This window comes from Seriola lalandi, unplaced genomic scaffold, assembly GCF_002814215.2.
Source record: "Seriola lalandi dorsalis isolate HSWRI2012SDOR001 ecotype SW California unplaced genomic scaffold, Sedor1 jcf7180002054914, whole genome shotgun sequence".
Classification (NCBI taxonomy): Eukaryota; Metazoa; Chordata; class Actinopteri; order Carangiformes; family Carangidae; genus Seriola; species Seriola lalandi.
In genome coordinates this window covers 23458-43634 of record NW_019525466.1, presented here as the reverse complement: position 1 = coordinate 43634, position 20177 = coordinate 23458, and the positions used below count along the sequence as shown (strand labels likewise).

The 20177-nt window shown below is 39.8% G+C and overlaps 1 protein-coding gene across 2 annotated transcripts; it reads left to right on the top strand.

The window, feature by feature from the left end:
• The first annotated feature begins 112 nt into the window (after positions 1 to 112).
• On the top strand, positions 113 to 16704 carry slc25a14 (solute carrier family 25 member 14). Of its 2 annotated transcripts, XM_023430903.2 has the most exons (9): positions 113 to 269; positions 851 to 955; positions 2252 to 2390; positions 3432 to 3526; positions 7851 to 7936; positions 8330 to 8425; positions 9276 to 9400; positions 9629 to 9842; positions 10148 to 16704. In XM_023430903.2, exons 2-9 carry the CDS (start codon positions 892 to 894, stop codon positions 10187 to 10189), a joined length of 861 nt encoding a protein of 286 aa, XP_023286671.1. In that variant the 5' UTR covers positions 113 to 269; positions 851 to 891; the 3' UTR covers positions 10190 to 16704. The 2 variants fall into 2 exon arrangements, with proteins under 2 accessions (XP_023286671.1, XP_023286669.1); XM_023430901.2 differs by lacking the exon at positions 113 to 269 and having other exon boundaries at positions 302 to 955.
• Positions 16705 to 20177: the final 3473 nt, after the last annotated feature.

Genomic DNA, 20177 nt, shown 5'->3' with positions numbered 1-20177 from the left:
ATGACCGTGATGACCTTGCTTGGAACAACGCAGTTTGTAAACAGGGCATTTTATTTTGAAAGTATTAACGGAAATCCTCTGTTTACCATTTCTGGTACACTTGACATTAGCTGAAATGGCAAGCTAACAGCGGGCGTGAAGTTTTCTGCTTCCACTTTACCAAAGTCAAGTCATGTATACGTGTTAAATCATGGAAAACCAAGTCAAATAGCAAGTTGCGATATAGACATCGACACCGCAGGCACGTGACGTCTCGGCTGAATGTAACGGTAACTAGTTGCTAATCGGTAACCTCGCTAACAAGTGGGCTAGTAATTTCCACAAGTGTTAGCTGACTAGCTGTTAGCCTAGCAGGAGCAATCTGTTTCGAGCTAACCGTTGGAAACAGTTGGCACGGACACCTCTATGATAAAGACTGTTAAACGGCACGGTTGTTCGTTATTAAAATCGCACATCATAACAAGTAGGGTGATTTATACTTAGTTAATTATGTGTTGATTTGTATGAGTATATTCGTTAACGATAATAAATAACTTTAATTCTAATTACACTGTTGCTGTCACTGTCAGTCATGGTTTGTTCTCCCCGACACACCAGCCAATCGAATCGTTGAAATGCTAGATTGACAGAACTAACAGCCAATAGCAACGCCACAACAAATATGATGGCTCTGTTAACAGTGTTCGACACAGCGGGCGTCTGTTTCCGGCGCAGTATGCTGGGATGCTGATGCTGAGGAGCTTCGTTGATCTGTAGCATCATTAGAGCTCAATGTTTCTCGACATGTTGTATTGCCTGAGTTTGCATCACTGTGTTGACCTCTGCCTGGGCGGCGTACTCTTGTTTTTAGCGGGGCTGCAGCAGGTGGAAGCTGCCGCCGCCGCCACGGAGATGACCAACTTGAACTGGAAGCCGTTCATCTACGGAGGCATGGCCTCGATTGTCGCAGAATTCGGTACGTGATGCACCACAACATGCAGACGCCGACCGAGATGTATGTTATTGAGATTAGACGCTATTATGAAACGGCAATGCATGATTTATGGAAATAAATCTTTTATATTCCGTGAATTTGCAGCCATAGAAAAATTCTGCACCAGCAACTGCTGGTAGCACAGGCTTCCAAACGGGAATGATGCACCTAGCTGAATTAATATCAAACCTTTGTGGTGCACACCGCATGCATTGTACTGCAACTGCAAATGTACATAATACATAAAGGTTAGGTCAGGTTGTTGGTAAATACCCATACTGCTTATTTTATAATTTGCACAATACACAATTGCCTGCTAATTTCATAATAGCATTTAACCTGGCAGGTACCCCTTGTTTTCTTGTTTAAGGTTTTATTATTACATTTGAATCACACAGTAAGGCAACTACTTAAAACAAAAAAAGTTATTAATTTATAGATCATCCCTTGAATGACAAAGATAGTTTTACTAGTTATTTTTGTCTGTATTCATCTATTATGTTGTCATAATTTTCTTGTGTCATATGAAATGAGAAAGGAAATATGACATTTTCAGTACCTGGATATGGGTTACAACTGGGGAAAGAGATTAAAATATATAATATGTATCATATTAAATGTAGCCTCACTTCCCATTCCTTCATGAAATTATTACAACTATTGATTTAATCATCAGCGTCCCCATTGTCACCTCCATCACTGTTATAATTATCATAGCTACCTACCTCATCTGTCGATCTCATACTTCCCTGATAACACTTCCCTGATAACATTGAAACACATTTACCTATCTCACTTGCTCTCTCTCTCTCAAGTGATTAATATCTTCAACAACCACATACCCAAATCAGTTCACAACCTGTACCCCTCCTCTCTACCAATTTGTTGTTAATGGTTTATGTCTCACTGAAATTCTTTTGTCTTGATGTCTGTGTTTTTTGTTCTCCACTTGTCTTTCAGTTTCTGTCCATGTCAAGTTTTAGTTGTCACATTCCACCAATAAAATAAAATAAGATTTTATGTTTTGTGACTTGAATGTATTGATAATGTGTGAGTGGTGAAAACTGGAGCTACCTGGTACTATGAACTAGTTTATCAATATTGTGTGAGGTTTTTCTACTTATAATTGAAAGTTACAAGCCATGGTACAAATGCAAAATATCCTGTACTCCTAATCAGCATTTCCATAAATACCTTCTTTTTTTTTTTTTTTTACAGTTAATATTCATTATTATCATTTTTCCCTTTCTTCTTTTTACTTTTTTTTTTTATCCTCAGGGACATTTCCCATTGACCTGACTAAGACTCGACTACAGGTCCAGGGTCAGTCCCAGTACACGGAGGTGCGCTATAGAGGCATGTTCCACGCCCTCTTCAGGATCGGCAAAGAGGAGGGCATCCGAGCGCTATATTCTGGGTATAAAACATTTTTTATGGCTCTGGGGACACAACACATTCGGTGTTTAATGTGGGCACTGTGGTAGATTTTTCAAGACCAGACCAAGTACATGCTGTTTTGGAGCTTATAAATACTGATACTGATGTGGCATGCCTCTATTGCCTATTAAGTTTTACATCAATTGAACACTAAGTGGAGAAGAATCACTGCTGTAATTACTACTGAACCAGTGCTATTTTGGTAGATCTGCAATAAATACACTATCACTGACAGGGATGTGGATGTCATCAATGATGCTTACAACACAGGGGCAGTCCATTACTGCTGTTCAGTTGGTGGGAATATAATGAACAGGCTGTGATATAGCGTTAATTGCTTAATGAGGTTAATTCTGTCTGCACAATATGTTCTGTGCCACTTTACCAGAGAACTCCTGTCTTTGTTAAATACACATCTGCTTCAGAATTACTACTCACCACAGTTTCCCACCTGAGGAGGGCTAGTGTGCTTTAAACTAAGATTCAGATCTTAAGTATAAGTCCTGGAGACTTAAGAGTTTCTGTAGAATTTCAGCAATGGGGACTCTTAGGTCCAGAACAGTGAATACAGCCTCAGATGACTTGTTCCCAAGGTGCTTTCAGTTAAACTCTAACATGCTGTTTAGTGAATCTAGTTACTACTTCTTGCTCCATGCTAATGGAAACAGCATGTGTTCAATGCAACATGCAGTAATGAGCTTTGCACAGAGAGCTGTTTTACTTTGTGGGTGGTTGAACTGCGGATCTGAAAGGAGCTCAATGGGGCCGAGAATGTATTCCATTTTGAAACAAGATAAGAAGGAGCTTTTTTTTGGCTTTTAAAGCAGTGGGTGTGAGTAACAGACAACAAGCCTGGATGTCACACTCCGCGATGAAACTGAAATTTTGAAGATTTGCATCCTAAGCCAGGTGAAAAAAATTTGGCTGAGGAAAGAACAGTAAAGCACCCTCTCCTCTTCTGCACCTGCGTTCTGTTTATCCACAGAGTAAAGGTTAATCAACATAATGTACCTCTCCTCAGGATTTCCCCTGCTCTGTTGAGACAAGCTTCTTACGGGACAATCAAGATAGGAACCTACAACTCTCTGAAGAGGCTGTTTGTCAGTCATCCAGAAGGTGGGTGTCACTATTTCTCCCTTGAATATCCTGTATCCTGTCTTCTTCCTTTCTGATAACCTCTCCTATAAACTCTTTCATCTTAAGGGTCTTCCATTCTCCCTACATTGAAGGAGACTGGCTTTTTTATTCACAGGCTTCAGTTAGTGTGTGTCACAGAAATCACTTGAAATCTCGGAAAGCATTTTCGACTACAGGATATTGGTTTTGCAAAAACATTCACAGACAGTCATTTGAGCTCGGCAGATGGCCCAGCAGTGAACTATGGGTTGTAATTTGAATGATACTGACAAAGTGCAGAGCGTATATTAAATTAACAGTCATCCCTGCATCCTGCCTCTGTGTGGTTTAAGGCTGATGCAATCTCCTGTAAAGTATGTGCAGCATTATAAGCCCAACCAAAACAAGTGAGCACAATGGACAAAACCCCTGAGAGCCAACAACCTGAACTGACTAAGAACGGTGAGTATAGCAGCAACAGATAAACACTGGCAATAGTAGCAGCTAAGTCATTTTCCTAAATTTCCATTTGATCCAGTGGTCAGGTGGTGTTATCCAGAGTGAAGTAGAGGAAGGTGCATCACAGCATGGTTGTGGCAGTTTAAATGATTGCATACAGTTTAGATCATGGGTTCATGGAATAACTTGCTGCTGTCAAGTATTTAATTTTAAGGATGCATCTTGTCAAAGTATTGTATTGCGTTGTATTAGGTTTATCTCATTACCATACCAGAACGATGTGTTTAGTGCTTTAGTGGAATAATAAATGCAAAAGTCACGCATTTAAAGTCAGCCTTACTGTAGTTTTTAAAATGCTTCTTAAATCTTTTTGGCCTTCAACAAATCTTAGTATGTTTCTAAACTTTAAAAGTCTCAGAGGCAGGTGAAGCAACACATTTATTTGGGACTCTGCTCATGTTGCATTCTGCTTCTTCCTCGACAGTCATTTCTTTTTTCTTCTGTTTGGGCTTGAAACATCTTTTGTGCCTCAGACAGCACAAACCCCTTGCGGGTCTTCTCTGCTTTTTGTTTGTGATGCGACACTTTGCATGCGTGTTGGGTGTTGTGGTGTCTGGTGTGCTCTTGTTTACAATGCAGATATGGATGAAAGTGAATAATATTTTTGTTTTAAATGGCTTGAGGTACAAGGTGGTTAGACTTTACCACAATTGAGTATCAATTCAGAAATTTAGAAAAAAGATTTTTCCTCTGGGAACTAATAAAGTATAATCACATCAGCTAATTGTACCATCAGAATCAGTCTGGTATATAATGTGGGATCAATGCACAAACACATGAAGTGCACAGCAAGTTACCCTGGTGATATTGGTGCAGTGCCATTTATCCTTACCAAGAGATTTTCACAGAACATATTTCTTTGCACAGCACCAACACTGTGTGAGCGTCTGAGTGTGCAGCTGAAAGCTGTTACAACAAGCTTTGTTGACCCGGCTGGAAGCAGAGTGTGTTAACCTGCCAGCACTAATTTGCAAGCTAAATAAGAGGCAAAGAGCTTCCAGGAAGGAAGGAAAGAAGATAGGAAGGATGGGAGGAAACAAGGAAGGAATGGATGGAAAATAGTGAAGACAGAAAGAGGCGGGTAAGGGATTAAAGAGTGAGTCAGATTACGTTGACACTGCAGCTGGAAGCGCTCCGATGAGCTTTTCACCCTGCTATCTGACATAGATTTGATATGTTTTAAACAGTCTGAGGCAGAAAATTTTATTAATATCATTAACATGGAAGTAAACAGACCTTAAATTAGATCTTGGGACAGAAAGAAGCTGGTTCAACAATAGAGATGAAACTCTGAAAAACCTGAGAGTGGAATAGTTTTTGTTGTCTGGAGCTCAAAGGATCACTTCATACTGTGTTGACAGACAGAGAGCCACTTCAGTTATCAGCCATAATGGGTTCACCCAATATTTATCAGCAATTGGCTGGTGCCAGCTTGTTCCTGAGACTCTTCCTTCATTCCCTCTTTGTCTGCTTTTTTATTTGTCATCTCTTTTCCTGCTGACTGGTTCCCTCTTTATCTGACCCCGCCTTTCACTACCACTGGTCCGAGGTTGTTCTTCCCTCCACCTCCGCTTGTTTTCCTTCACTCCCTCTCTTTCCTTCTGCTCCTCTCAATATTTAATGGCCAATTAGTGTACATAAGCTAGATAATATGAGTAATGGAGTAGATCAGGGTAGGAAAACAGAAGTGAGTGATTAGAGGGAAGGACAGGGTGATGTTTTATTTTGTCTTTCTATCACTTGACCTGGCTCTGTCTAAAGTGAAAAAATGCACCTGCTAACACCAGGATGTATCTTCAAAAATGCAAAATTGACTGTTTTTTGGAGGAGATGCACGTTGACACTATTTTTAGCAAACAGCAGTTCATTCATCCGCCCAGTCCCTCTGTGCAGCATCTCTGACTGCAGTGCGAGTTGCCAGATATAACAATGAGAGCAGGTTTTGCTCTCCATGTACCCAGGATGGCAAAAAAAAAAAACTTGGCAACCACCTGCTACCCGTCTCTATGCTAAGCTAAGCTAACAACATTGTGGTGCCAGCTCTGCTTTCAACGCACAAACATGAGATTGAGCTAAGCAAACAGACGTATTGCCCAAAATGTTGCAGCAATTCTTAAAACAGTGGAACAAATGTGTCACACTGTTATAAGCTACATCATTTAACTTCCAAAATAGGCCGTCAGTCGCTTAGTTCTTTGCAAATGAAGCATAAAATTTACCAATAAACCAGGGTGAATGTCTTGTGCCTTCTGTTTACTTATTGAAAATGTAAATGATTGTGAATCTAAAGAGAAAAGGGAGGTTTTAAAGATGAGGGAGCAGGGAGGGAAACTAATGAAGGAATGAAGTTTTTTTTTTTTGTCACAGAGGCTTAACTTTACTTTTTTAATGTGTGCATGTTTTGCCAAAATGCAGAGCACTTTTTTATTTTATTTTTTTGTTTTTGTTGATTGTTTGTCTGTCCACTCTGCATGCCCTGTGCCACGATGGTGCCACTGTGTTTTGAATGCTTGTTTTGATACAGGCTTGGGTTTGCCCTGTGGTTGTGGTGGGATCGAACGCCCGTTCCCCTGCCCAAAAAATGAGCGGCGTTGAGGAGCGCCACACTAACTGTTGGTCAGATTGATCAAGGAGTACTGTAACTATTGTTCCAAACTCAATCCATTATTATTTTGTCTCCTCCTCCTCCTCCTCCTTTTTTCTTACTTTACTGTAGACTCCATACTGGGTTACTACTAATGAGATCCACCACTTTCTAACTCTGACAAACTCTGCAGAGGCTAATTGCTAACAATGGTTTCTTCTTATTTAAAGTCATTGTACAGTGTGTGCAGTCTCTCCAACAGACTTATAATTCTCAGTGTTTATTGTGATCTGCTTGGAGTGCCACACAGGTGGAGTTTTACACATTGTGTGTGTGTGTGTGTGTGTGTGTGTGTGTGTGTGTGTGTGTGTGTGTGCGTGTGTGTGTGTGCGTGTGTGTGAGAGAGAGAGTAAGTTTAGACTCTTTGAAGGTTCATCAAATCCAGCTTTGTGGTCAACCACTTATGTTGATCATGATAAAGTTAACTCCACCCATGTGGATGCTCCAAGTGGATTAAAGCAAGTGTGAACACTGATAATGATAATCTGACTATCACTTTAATACTACAAACTACTACAAACACAGAATGAAGTCAGGTCCTTGTTGAAATCACTTCACTGTAGATACTTTTTAAGTCTTTATGACTTCATCTTAGCGTTTTCAGACTCTACTCTTGATCCTAAATTTGTAGCTTTGCTTGGATCCAACAGGATGTAAAACAAGAAGTTTTTTTTATGTATACTCTTAACGTGTCACTTTCAACACACTGTCTTGTTTCGGTCAGAGCAGACTAATAATAAAAAAAGATATAGTCAGTTTTATTTATATAGCGCCAAACTGAAGTTATCTCAGTCTTTTCATGTAGAGCAGGTCTACTCTTTATAATATTATTTACAGAGACACAACATTACACCATGAGCAAACACTTGGATACAGTGGTGAGGATGAAACACTCTGTATTCCAGAAATAAATAATATAACAGCGTCAGGGCATTTACACAAATGTTTTGTCCCAAGCAAGATCAACTAGTGGATTGAAAGTGACACACTATTTCTTAAAGTGGAGAGTCTGCATCATGATTTTATTATGTATGGGAATGACACACTGTTCCTTTAGACATCTGTACATAGTGAATTATAGGCTAATCTTAGTTAAATTGTGTTTGTGCGCTTTTGGCTGTGTGTTTTAATTAATATAATTCCTTGTGTCTTTTCTGACAGATGAGACCATGGTCATCAACGTCTTCTGTGGTGTCGTGTCTGGAGTCCTGTCCTCCTCTCTGGCCAATCCCACTGACGTCCTCAAGGTGATTAATGCTGGGGACAAGGCTTAGACTGAAACATCTGTTTGGAAATATGTTAAAGCTTTGCTTATTTAAGCCTGTATTAAATAGTAGTTAAATAAGTAGCTGTCATGGACTGCTAATATGTTCCTACACTTGTTCCACACAGTCTTAACTATGTGTCGAAATTTTTGATTCTTTTCAGATTTAGTAACTTTTTTATGTTTCCATTGTTTCTTACATCAGGTTTAATGTACAGAGTTTCCCTTTTACAGAATAACTGGTGTGGGGCAGTGCCCACCAAAACAGCTACAGTTGGACCAAGAAAATAAAACCAGCGACTTTACATTGAAGATGACACCTGACGGAAAAAGTGTTTTTTGTGAACTTTTCTGTTTGTGTCTGTATTTGTCCCAGATCAGGATGCAGGCTCAGGGCAGTCTGCTCCAAGGCAGCATGATGTCCAACTTCATTAACATCTACCAGACAGAAGGCACCAGAGGGCTGTGGAGAGTGAGTGCTGGAGTAATCTGTATGGGGATGTGGATATGTTTATGTGTTAAGAGTGGTGGATTCTGAGTGTGGAAATGTTTTTCATTCATTTAACAACTGCTAACTGTATCCAGCTTAACAGATCAAGTCAGTTAAAGCAAACCAAGTAAGTTAAAAACAATAGTTGGACATTTTGGAAAATCTACTTATTCACTTTATGACGTAATGTTGGATGAGAAGATTGATACTCTCTCCTTTCTGTCTGTTAAATATGAAGCTATATGAAGGTGCAGCCAGCAGCTGGTTAGCTTAGCACAAGTTTCCAGTCTTTGTGCAAAGCTAAACTAACCAGGTGTTGGCTGTAGCTTTATATTTATGCATGAGAGCAGGAGCCATCTTCTCATAAACGAATAAGTGTCTTATGCAAAATGTCAGATTTTTTATTTAAAGAATACTCGATGGGGGCGTCGAGTGGTGCAGTGGGTTGAGCAGGCGCCCCATGTGTAGAGGCCACAGTCCTCGCTGCACTCGGCCCCGGTTCGAATCCCGCATCGGACGGCCTTTTACTGCATGTCATTCCCCCTCTCTCTGCCTCTGCATTTCCTGTCTCTCTCTACTGTGCTGTCCAATACAGGCATAAAAAGCCCCAAAGAAATATGCTTTAAAGAATACTCGATGCTCAGTTGCTGCCATTCCAGGAGTTACACAGTCAGTACAGAGATAGGGTTTGTTTAGCCTATCTTAGCATATAAGTGATCTATATCTAAGGCAATATGTAATATGAGATTGTTGAATGTCGATTCAGCTCTATACAATGAGTTGTACTGTGATATTGCTACAGACTTATTTTCTTCATCCTCCTTTTCCTCAGGGCGTCATTCCCACAGCGCAGCGGGCAGCCATTGTCGTGGGGGTGGAACTTCCTGTCTATGACATAACGAAAAAGCACCTGCTTCGCTCTGGCCTCATGGGAGACACCATTTTGGCACATTTCATGTAAATTTGATTATTCTTAAATGGGTCATGGGTGGGCATGCTGTATGATTATGAAGTATATAGTGTTTTAGCAGTGATGAAAACTAAACTGGAAATTTGTGGCTGTAATATTTTGTTTATCAATTTGGTTTTGTTGTTTTTTTTAAAAGGAGGAGATTTGACCTTTGAATGAAACTCAGCTTTGGCCTTGTCCCTTAACCTTGTTCCATGTCTGTCTGTGTGTAACAGTTCCAGTTTCACGTGTGGCTTGGCGGGGGCACTGGCCTCTAACCCTGTAGATGTGGTCCGCACTCGTATGATGAACCAGCGAGTCCTGTCGGGAAGCCCCATGTACAAAGGAACACTGGATGGAGTGATGCAGACGTGGAAGAACGAAGGCTTCTTCGCTCTCTATAAAGGATTCTGGCCTAACTGGCTGCGACTGGGGCCTTGGAACATCATCGTATCCTTTAAAACCTGCAGAGTTCCTTCAGAGGTGAGAAAAACAAACAGACGTCCAATTTGTTGCCACTATTTGAATATAGTCTTCTTCTTCTTTTTCTCGAGTAAATTGAAAGTAAAATAAAGGGAATTCTCTGAAATATCCATTTTAATTGTCCATGATATGGTAAAGCTGTGTACACATGACCATGCAAAGCCCTGTAGGTCAAAGTTGGCTCAGGAAAGGTCTGGCACACTCAGATTGCTCATATTTCAGAGCCCAGCTTGCACTCTGAATCCTGATGTTTTCCTTAACACACGTCTCAGTTCTTCATCACCTTCGAGCAGCTGAAGAAGCTGCCGTTTTAACTGGAACAGGAAGTGGGACCTCGCTGGTCTGCGAGACTGTGTCAGGGATGAGTGGAGTGTGAGCACGGCAGCACCTGGAGTTTTGACACCAGTATTTTCACACTCCCCTCCAAATCCATTCAAATGATACAACACAGCATCGGTCATCTGCCCATGTTCATCAAAATCTTACACTGATTTCTCCTTTTTTGTTTTTAATGTTTTATTTGTTGTCACTGGCTCTTTTTTCATGCAGTTTTAAGGACTGTTGCTTTGATGATTTAATGTCACCCCTCAACCACCTCTAACACTCCCCAGGCAGCTAAATGTCTGCTTGTAGCTGAAGGCTGAATGTTTGGAAGACTAGTTTTATACCCTTGAGCTGATGAGAAAGACAGGGTTTACCACTGTGGATTGGGTGAGTGGAATCTCATGAGCTTTGGCTTAAAAAAAAAAAGAAAGACAGGACAGAATTGTTTCTTCATTATTTATACACACATCTGGAAAAACATAAGAGATTAATTTATTAATACATTTAGGCATTGCACGTACGACTGCACAGTTTGTGGAATTTGGTAAAAGAAGAAAAGAAAATTAAATTGAAAAATGAATGATGTGTAGAAACCCTGTGTTTTAAGGGCACAGGCGCAGCATGAAATGTGGTAGGATAATAACTGTTGAATGTTGAGGAATTTGCATGGAAGAGTTGTACAAATGACAAAGTGACTGTTACAAGTAGTTACTGTACTCAATGAAAGATGCCCAGCAGCACTCCACATGAGTGAGGCTGATACCCGGCGAAATATTAGGATCTTTTTGCTTTAGTAAGGTGTCAGAAAAAGGTGCCACAAAGCCTGTGAAATCTTACAGTGCAGTTTTAATATTTAAGTGGGTCATTTGCCAGAAAATCACTCAACACATAAACTTCTGCATTAATCTAAAAACAACTTATGTTCTATTTATTGTTTATTTTTTGTTGAGACATATTAGAACATAATCATCTGTGATCTTAAACAGAACAATCAGAAACCTGAACCAAAGCCTCTATTGAGAAAAGGGAGACACTATTGTTGTCTTATTCATTCACAACCAAAACATCTTTTTTTTATTGTGAAGGAAACACTGAATCCAGATGAGTCACTCCTATTGAAGTTTTGTTTGTTCTTTTAAGTTTATTTTTGCTGTAGAGATTTTTGTTTTTTGTTTCGTTCACCTCCGGTCTGCTGCAGTATTAGGAGGTAATGAGTTGTGGTTTGCTGCCATATGTCATTATTGCCCCACAAGATAACAATCCAGTACACAATGTAAATGGCTGTACAGACTCATTCACACATAGAGGTGGATGCATTTTATCTTTGGCATGTCCTCTTGTACATACGATGCCTTGTTGCGCTATTTTTACTGTCGTGTGTGTCGTTGGAGGTAAAGTCAGGATATGGATGAAAAAGAGGCAGCTGCTGTGGATCGAAAGCAGAGAAGGAGGGGCCTTTGTGCCAAATGTGTTTCCACCAAACTGGGTTCAATTTATCTGCAGATGATTCTTTTTGTTTGCAACTACTCCGAGGCCTTGCAAAATGTGGTTTGCAGGAGAAACTCTGTGCTGGAAGTAATTGAAAGTCAGTGTAGTTAGAATAGACTGCTTGTTTGAAATTTGAATTTTTGTGAAACAAATTATCTGAACTCAGCCCATGTAAAACAGACTAAATGTTTTTTAGTTATGGGAGGCCATAAATAATATCTTAACAGTAATCATAACAAGTGCTATGAATCAGTCGCAAATATTAATTTTCCCTTCTTGGACTTGCTCAGTACAGGAGTTTAGCCTCCACCACAGGTGGCCTCGCCCTTTCATCCACATATTTTGTGTGTTTTTAGTACTGTTGAGTTATTTTAGAAACCGGTTAGGTGTCTCAAAATTATCTTGAGATTGAGACAAGTCCTCTTTCTTCTGTTGTAAAGGCACAAAACCTGTTGAATTCTATACTGTAACTGACACATATTGAAAATACGCTATAATTTTGATCTTCATAGCACTTTTTTCTGGCAAACTGCTGTAGGCAATGATGCTGGTTGATTGTATTCCCTGGTCTGTTAGGTGAACCAGCTTGGCTTTATCTTATATTTCATCCATTCTTCTGTTCTATCTTGCCTTCATATACGTAATTGGATTTTGTGAATTATGTCTCGCCGATAGAGAGTAAAATTTCCCAGGAGTTGTTATTTGGACCAACATCTGACAGTGTATTATTTTTAGCTGTTACTACAATCCAGTCAAGACAGCCTAAGTCTTGTCAACAGATCACAGCAGTTTTAGTTTGCATTTTGCCATTTTTAAGTGTACTTCATTTTGTCATGTGTCCAGTGTGAATCCGCAACTTACACAAAACATTGTTACAGCACATTGAGCTGCTTGGACACAACTCAAAACTTTTGCTTTTGCTGTTTTGAGAGGCCAGTTAAGGTTTTGAGTGTGTGTTGGACTCCAGAACAGTATGTTGAAAAATGTGTATGTCCAGTGTGTTTTTGCCTTTCTGATGAGCCCGGAGTCTTGGTAGACCTGCACTGTTACAGCCTTACACTTTGCATTGACCGCCTGATGATGATGCTACTCTATGACAATGTTGCTCCTGTGCCGATTCTGATGCCTCATTACCACATTGACTGAGTGGGTTTTTCAGTTTTCTTTGACTGTCCACACATTGTGCTTGCAGCGCTCAGTACTGAAGTTAATATTTTAAAAAGCCAGTTTTAATACATGTTCTGATGTGTTCTGTTACCTCAGCAGTCATGCTTTCCTGAGCCATTTTAACTGTTTGCGAACAGTGTCTCATATGTAGTATCACAGTTTGAACCGCTGCTACCCCCCAGTTCATCCGTTAAACATTTCCCTTCCTGTAAACTGTGTGCAGAGGGATTCTGACTTGGTTTATGGGACGTTTAATCAGCTTTGTCGAGTAACCATAAATTGTCAGCTGGGTTTCAGGTGAGTAAAAAATCTGCTCACACTGTACGGGACACAGGCTGAGGTCAGAGGTCAGGTGGAGATGCGGATAATATTTGTGTAAGGCTGTCACAGATAATACAGGTACATGTGAAAACATAGTTTGGCCTTTGTTTTTGGGTTCCATCCACACTGAAGCAACTGAAGATGCTTTCAAATGCTGAGATTAATTAACAACCAAAGGAGATGAACGAGAAAGAGACTTTACTGTTTTATATCCTTTAGTTCCAAAACAATTAATTGATTAATCGGTCAACATGGTCAAAATATTATTATATTGCAAACAGTTTCATTTATCAAAGCAGAAATTTCAAACATTTACTGGTTTCTGCTTCTCATATGTGGAAATTTGTTGCTTTTATTTGATTTGTATCACAGTAAATTTAATGTCTTTCAGACAAAACAAGCAACATGAAGATTTCATCTTTTGGTTGTGTTAAATTCTGATTGGCATTTGTCACAAATTTCTTACATTTTATAGATTGAACAATTGAAAAATAAAAAAAGATCAACAGATACATCAATAATGAAAATGATTAGTTGCAGCTCTAATTGTTTTGGCTTGGCAGCATGAATGACAAACCATGAGAAACGTATCTGAAGATGTCAGTGTGAATAGGAACCCTTCAGGAAATAGCACTTTCAGATTTATACATATTAGTGTGGACATAAGTTACAATAATATAGCAACATAAATGTACATTGGAAGTTTAGTTTCTGATTTTGAATACTGGTGAAATGCAGTGGAGGTGATGCAGCAAATTGAGATACAAGAACATACACACATCTCAAAATTGTTAATCAAGCTGTAAGTTAACCAACAACTTGCTTTGTGCACACGTTCACACATTGTTGTGAATGTCGATGTTAATGTGATATTTTTACAACTTCTGTGTCTGTCATGTACCTATTTATGGAAACCGTCAAACTGAAGTAGAGAAGGCCAGCACAGCAAGGGATCCAAATAAAAGTCCTGTAGTTTAACTCTGTGATTGTTTGCTGTGAAAGTTGTCAACTTGATTTTAGCACCATTTTTGGGAATCATTAATGTTTTAAGCTCATGCAGAGTTTTATCTATTTTCTAATTATTTGAAAAACATCTGCTTCTGACTGTGTTCAGTGAACGTGAATACAGTTCAGCTGATGCTGCTTTCCATTCCTGCTTTTATTCCTTTCAAAAGTATTTAATGGTCACGCTATTTTTTAGTTTTTCTGGGGTTTTTTTGTTGTTTGTTTTGTTTTTTTGGAAACATTTTTGTGTTTTAATTTCAATTTGTTTGTTACCAAGTGCTCTGAGTCGACCACAATAACAGCTCTTCACTTATTTGCCTAATAATTCATTCCCTTCGCCACCATTTTATGTTCATGGCAAACAAATCGAGCTTCTTTGATGTGAACAGCGCTTAGGAGAATATGAAAACCAAAAGAAAAAGAAGAGAAATTTTTAAGTTATTTACTAGTCTGTAGATATAGAATGACTACTGTCTTTTTGACAGAACAGTGTCCTGAATTATTCTGAAAGGAATAGCATGGCATTTTGGGAAATGTGGTTTTAAACAGCAGTCATGGTTTTACGCGCCAATAATGCAAATAAGAATATTTGTCAAATTGTCCATCAGTTCCTTTTATGAGTTTTTAGTCCCGGTCGCATCAGAAAGTGGTGCAGTGAAACAAACACCCCCCACCCCCCTGTGTGGCCTTACTTTGAACACGTCCATTTCCTTAGTCTCACACCAGTTCTGTGTGAAATGTGTTGGTGGCTAATAAACGAGCATGAAAGTTCACTCTTGACGTTGGGATTTGTAGCGCTGTGATGTAGTGTTGTGGTCTCCTTCTCAGCGGGGGCCCTGTCTTTAGGATGTACCAGCAGGGAGCTTACGTTGTTGGTTTGTGGTAAGTGGCGACTCACTGTCACTTCATGACTCTGTTGTGAGGGAGTCCCACTGTCCTCTCTGTCTTGCCCTGGTCTTAAGTCAGGGCTCTAACTATCCATTCGTTGTATTGTGCTCTGCATTTCACAGTCTTCATCAGCAGATGGGGGTTTTCTCAGTGGAAGCAGATGTTGAGTCAGGAATATTTGGGCAAAGTAGTGGCTTAGCTTTAGTTTTGACACCAGTGTGAAATAGAGTCTCAGTGTTTCTATCCACAAAACTGCTCTGTGGCCCTAGTCATTGAACACTTTTCATATGAAAGCTTTTTTTAATAAAACATTCATGTTTTTTTGCATAGAGAGGAGCATGTGGAAATTAGGGCTGCACGATATGCAAAAAAAATCAAAAAATCATTGCAATATTTTGGCAGTTATTGCAATATGAGTCATTTCAGTTGGCGTGATCGTTTTTGCATTTCATTTTCACTGAAATGTTTTAAAAATTATGATGTGATTTTTGCTGGAGCTTGTACCAAACAAACATGTTCCCTTACATCTGGAGAATATGCCATCTCTGTAACACCACAATGCTTATGGTGCTAACGATGCACAACAATGTTGTGACACGTTTTACCTTTATCAAAAAAATTGGAGCTTTTGGAATTTGGATACTGCACTTGGCCTAATTGCGTTTGCGATTAATTGTGCATCCCCAGTGGAAATGTTTTGCTTTTTTTTTCTCCTTCATATATAAGCTGATTGTGATTGTGCAGCGCTTTGTGTTTATGAGAGAGAGCTTGTGATAAATAGAAACAGAGTCAGAAAAGAGTGAGAACTTCTGCAAAATGTTTTTTCCACAACAGTGTGTGCCATGTGGATGTTTTTTAAGGTTTGATCTTTAAACACGTCACATATTCTCAGCAAATTGGGGTTTCTATTGATTATTTGATGCTTTTCTATTGCTTTCCCTTTCCCTTTCCCCTGCAGTCTGTTTTTCTGCCTATGACTGACGTAAGTCTGTTGGTTTTTACATTTTGTTTTGCTGGCTAGAGCACCGTTTCCCTGTCTAACATTGAACAAAACTAACACACTGTTACACTGATCAAATGACGAAGATATTCGCCATTAATTTAGTATTGGATTCCGGCCAGTCAGCATCATTCCTCCTGATCAGAGCAGAAAAACAGCCTGAGAACCTGTAGATTGACTTCAGTTATTGTCTCTGGACATGTAGCTGATACTTCATAAATGAATTCGTCCTGTAAAGGCCAAAGTAGTGCACCCTTTATTACAACCTTCATGTAGGTTTGTTTTTGGTGTCCCACTTCCATCAAAATGCTGTTTCAGAGGCTTCAGCTCAGGCAAAGTGTTTCATCTTTCTGATTTTAAAATACTTTTAGTGTGGAAATTGTTGACTGACAGATCTGCATCTGTGTGGCAGTCTGACAGGATAAGAAAATCTATAAATATTTTTGTAAATTTTCTCATCACTTCCACTGATCATTTGCACTTTGGTGTCAGCTTGTACCATTACTGTCTATAACCCTTTCGCTTGTTTACCCGATGAATTTCTATGGTGGAGAGTACTTTTTTTTTTTTCTTTGACAGAATGGGTTTGGCTTTATATAAATTAAATGTTCACTCAAATAAAAATATATGCTGTGATTGTTTCTGTATCAGTTTATTTCTTTTTGCTCATACAGTTGGGCAGGTAAAATTCTATTTTAATATTTATTGTGCATAAAAAATATGAAAGTTGGAAAATCGGAGTATAATTTTTAAAATGTTTGTTGAGTCAGTGGGCTCATGGTCATGGTCTAAAGCCCATGGAGTAAGTGCATTTAGGGCAGGAGGCTTAACCACTTTTGCTAATTTAATGGCAGAAAAAATGGCCGCTGCGCCAGGCCCATGGTTACAAAGGTTTGTACTTATTGTCTCTTAATTAATCGTGGGAGTGTTTTGGGTCTAACATGCAATAAACCAAATCAGTGCCATCTCCCATTCCTTTTTAAAGCAAGGCACGCTTGCACTTTGGCAGACTGTGATTGTAATGGCGCAATGTTTTACACAGAAATAGATTCTATTTGTGTTGGCTCTTACTTAATTTTGAGTTTTACAGTTTTCCAAATTCAAAATACCAAGAAGTTCACCTAACTTATAAAGATTACTGCCACATTTTTAGGGGGGTTTATCTAGTAACTTGATTTTGGTCAATCAAGCTCTAAAAATTAAAAATAAAGAATTGAAAAACATCAAATGTGCTTCACAGTGTCTGTCAGAAGAGTGGCTCTTTTTTCATGCTTTTCATGCTCATGTTACACTAACTGTTCGCAGATGCATAAAACATTTCCACAGCAACTTCAGACCACAGAAAAGTCTGAAGTCGGGATCATTGTTGATCTTGAGTCATGAATGCCACACTTCCAACAAACCTTTCTTCAGTGCAAGAAAGGTCACCAAGGACTGGACGATATTGTGGATTACTTTGCAAGGGCCAGGAAAAGACCCGTGCAAGTGATAAGTACAAATCTCTCCGGATGATCCAGTGATGTACTGAGTTAGTCCACGTGTTAAAAGTCAACGATTGTGTCGCAAAATCTTTTGAGAACCACAACAGTGTGTCACAAAAGTGCTGAAGCAGTTTAGAAAAAGTGAAAATGCTTGGACAGATTTTAATAGTACACTTAGTAGTAGAGCTGGAACTATTAGCTATTGATCATTGACAGAAGTATTTCAATAATTGTTTTAATTGTATTGATTAATTCAAACAGGAGACCAGGAACAGCTTGTCCCCCCGGGGAGGGGACAGAGAGAGAGAGAGGGAGAGAGAAAGGGAGAAAGTGCTTAATGCATCATGGGAGTCCCCCCAGCAGGGTGGAGGGGTCTGAGAGGGGTTATCAGTCATAGGAGTGGGAGCTCCCTCTGCAGCAGGCCTTGAATGGCTTCATAATAGTTTTGCCCACAGATGAGAAGAACCTGGCAACAGCGTTCTTCCTCGGAGGCGGAGGGGGATCCGTCAGATGAGACTTCAAGGCCTCGACAACAGTATTGTCAGCAGCCTCGTGCTGCGACGTTATGGCTTTCAGGAGCTCCTGTGCAGAGCCGAGCTGCTGACACAGGTCTGTGAACAGAGCTTTGTAGATCTTCTCAACAGTTTTTTGGTCTGATCGCGAAGGGATGTCAGCGATCTTGATCTTGTCCATTGCCTTATCTCTCAGATTCTTGATGGCCGTGTTGAAAGCGCCCTTGTGCAGTGATGTGTGGGCCTTCTTTAAGGCGCGCAGTAGCAACCCTGTAAGCACCAGGATAATCAGTGCCTGCTTTTGGGCATCATCTGACATTGTTGCATCACGAGTGTCGGACGAGTCATTGGGCTGATCTTCACATGGTGAGGCTGGACTGACTGACTGAGAATCTACCATGTCTGAAACATAACTCTGCAGCATGTCAACATTGGCTAGTACACTGGCATCGTCGGGTACTTCAAAATCAGAATATTCATTGTCTGTGGTCCAGCCTGAGTCCATAGACTCAAAGCTGTCTTCGAACAGCCAGCCATCGCAGTCCTCAAACCAGTACCCTTCAGTCTTTTCCTGAATATTTTTGCGGCTAAAGTCAGTGATCTCTGTTAGTATATCCATCACTGCTTTGTTTGTGGTGGAATAGTTCACGTCACAGAGAACCTCCTCTATGACCAGATGTAGTCTTTGGCTTTGTTTGTCATGCAACAGTGAAGTGCTGCTGACCTCTACATTTCTGATCACCGGTCTGCACTGGCAGCTGCCTTGGATCAGGCATGTTAGTGTTTTAGTAACTAGAACAATCATGGAATGAAGAGTTTCATAATAGATGCAGTTACACTCATAAGTCTTGGATCTCAAATGTGAAGTGCACGAGCCGATTCTCACAGCTATGCGGTAGTTAATTCTCGCCGTCACCTCTCTTGCAACTAACCGGATGAAATCGGTTAAGCTCTCACAATTAAATTTTTTCATGTTGATGCTCTCGGCAAAACACTGCGGAAGGGTGTTTTTCATGTTAGACAGGACATCAGTCTCGTCTATTCCGAAGAAACACCGGGCTGAGTGCACAAGTGTGAATATCCGCGGGGCTTTCCTGTGCCAGTCTGAAACAGTTAACGTAACAGCTTCCTGGATCATCGTGGAAGTCAAATTAACAATGCGCTGACATAACTCAATCAGCAAAGGTGTGGACACACTTCGCCCGCCAAATTTGAGCTCATTCTGGAAAATTTTCATCAAATACTTGATATCTGGGGCGATGTAGAGATCACATGCTCTGATTTCAGGGAATTTCGCATAAGCAGTCACTGCGAGTGCAAATGTATCCATGGTAACTGTCTCTGATTTTCTTCTGAACTTCGTCAATAAGTTTCTCGTTTGTTTGCTGTGACTCCGTCTTTGCTATTTTCTACCTATATAGTTAACTGCTCCTTTTTAAGTACTTCTGTTGTGACGTTATTAAGACGTCACCCAATATCTGCGTTAGATCAAAGACAGATGACGTCATAAGTAGATGAAGTAATTCGAATTGATGATGTCGCACCATCTTTTTTCTTTTCTCTTCTTACTTTGAGGTTTCTATGTAGATCTGTCTGTGTTCACTTTCTTTGTTGTTGGTGAATTTAAATAAAATGTCTGTTTTTCTTTTAGACAAAAAAATAATTGAATTGTCGAGAGAAAGCAGCACGGTGTCACCGCACGAGGAGCAGAATTAAAGACCTACGTCCAAATTAAAGATATTAATCAACACACAGCACCCCAAACACACTTTCAATGGTACATAGTGTTGAATTTACAATTAAGAAGAGACTGAGTCCCTTCACTGTGTAGCTATACGATGTGTGCAAAGTTATTATGGAGAGCAATAATGAAATGAGAAAAGCAGTTATTCACTATATGATGTGAGAGATCTGCTAAACATAGGCTAAGACTTTATTTACATGATGTTCTTATATAATCTGAGATTGGACAAGCTGGTCAAAAAGGCTGGGTCTGTGCTTAGCAAGAGTCTCGACTCACTCAGGACTGTTGTGGAGAGACACATGCAATGTCAGATGGATGCCATCTTAGTCAATACCAACCATCCTCTCCACAACATTCTGGCAGGACAGAGAA

Bases quoted from the DNA above. Each gene is read 5' to 3' on its own strand.
- slc25a14 (XM_023430901.2), top strand. From the start codon at position 772: ATGTTTCTCGACATGTTGTATTGCCTGAGTTTGCATCACTGTGTTGAC. The intron at 8,426-9,275 runs GTGAGTGCTGGA...CCTTTTCCTCAG, and splicing joins GCACCAGAGGGCTGTGGAGA to GGCGTCATTCCCACAGCGCA. The intron at 9,843-10,147 runs GTATCCTTTAAA...CACACGTCTCAG, and splicing joins TGGGGCCTTGGAACATCATC to TTCTTCATCACCTTCGAGCA.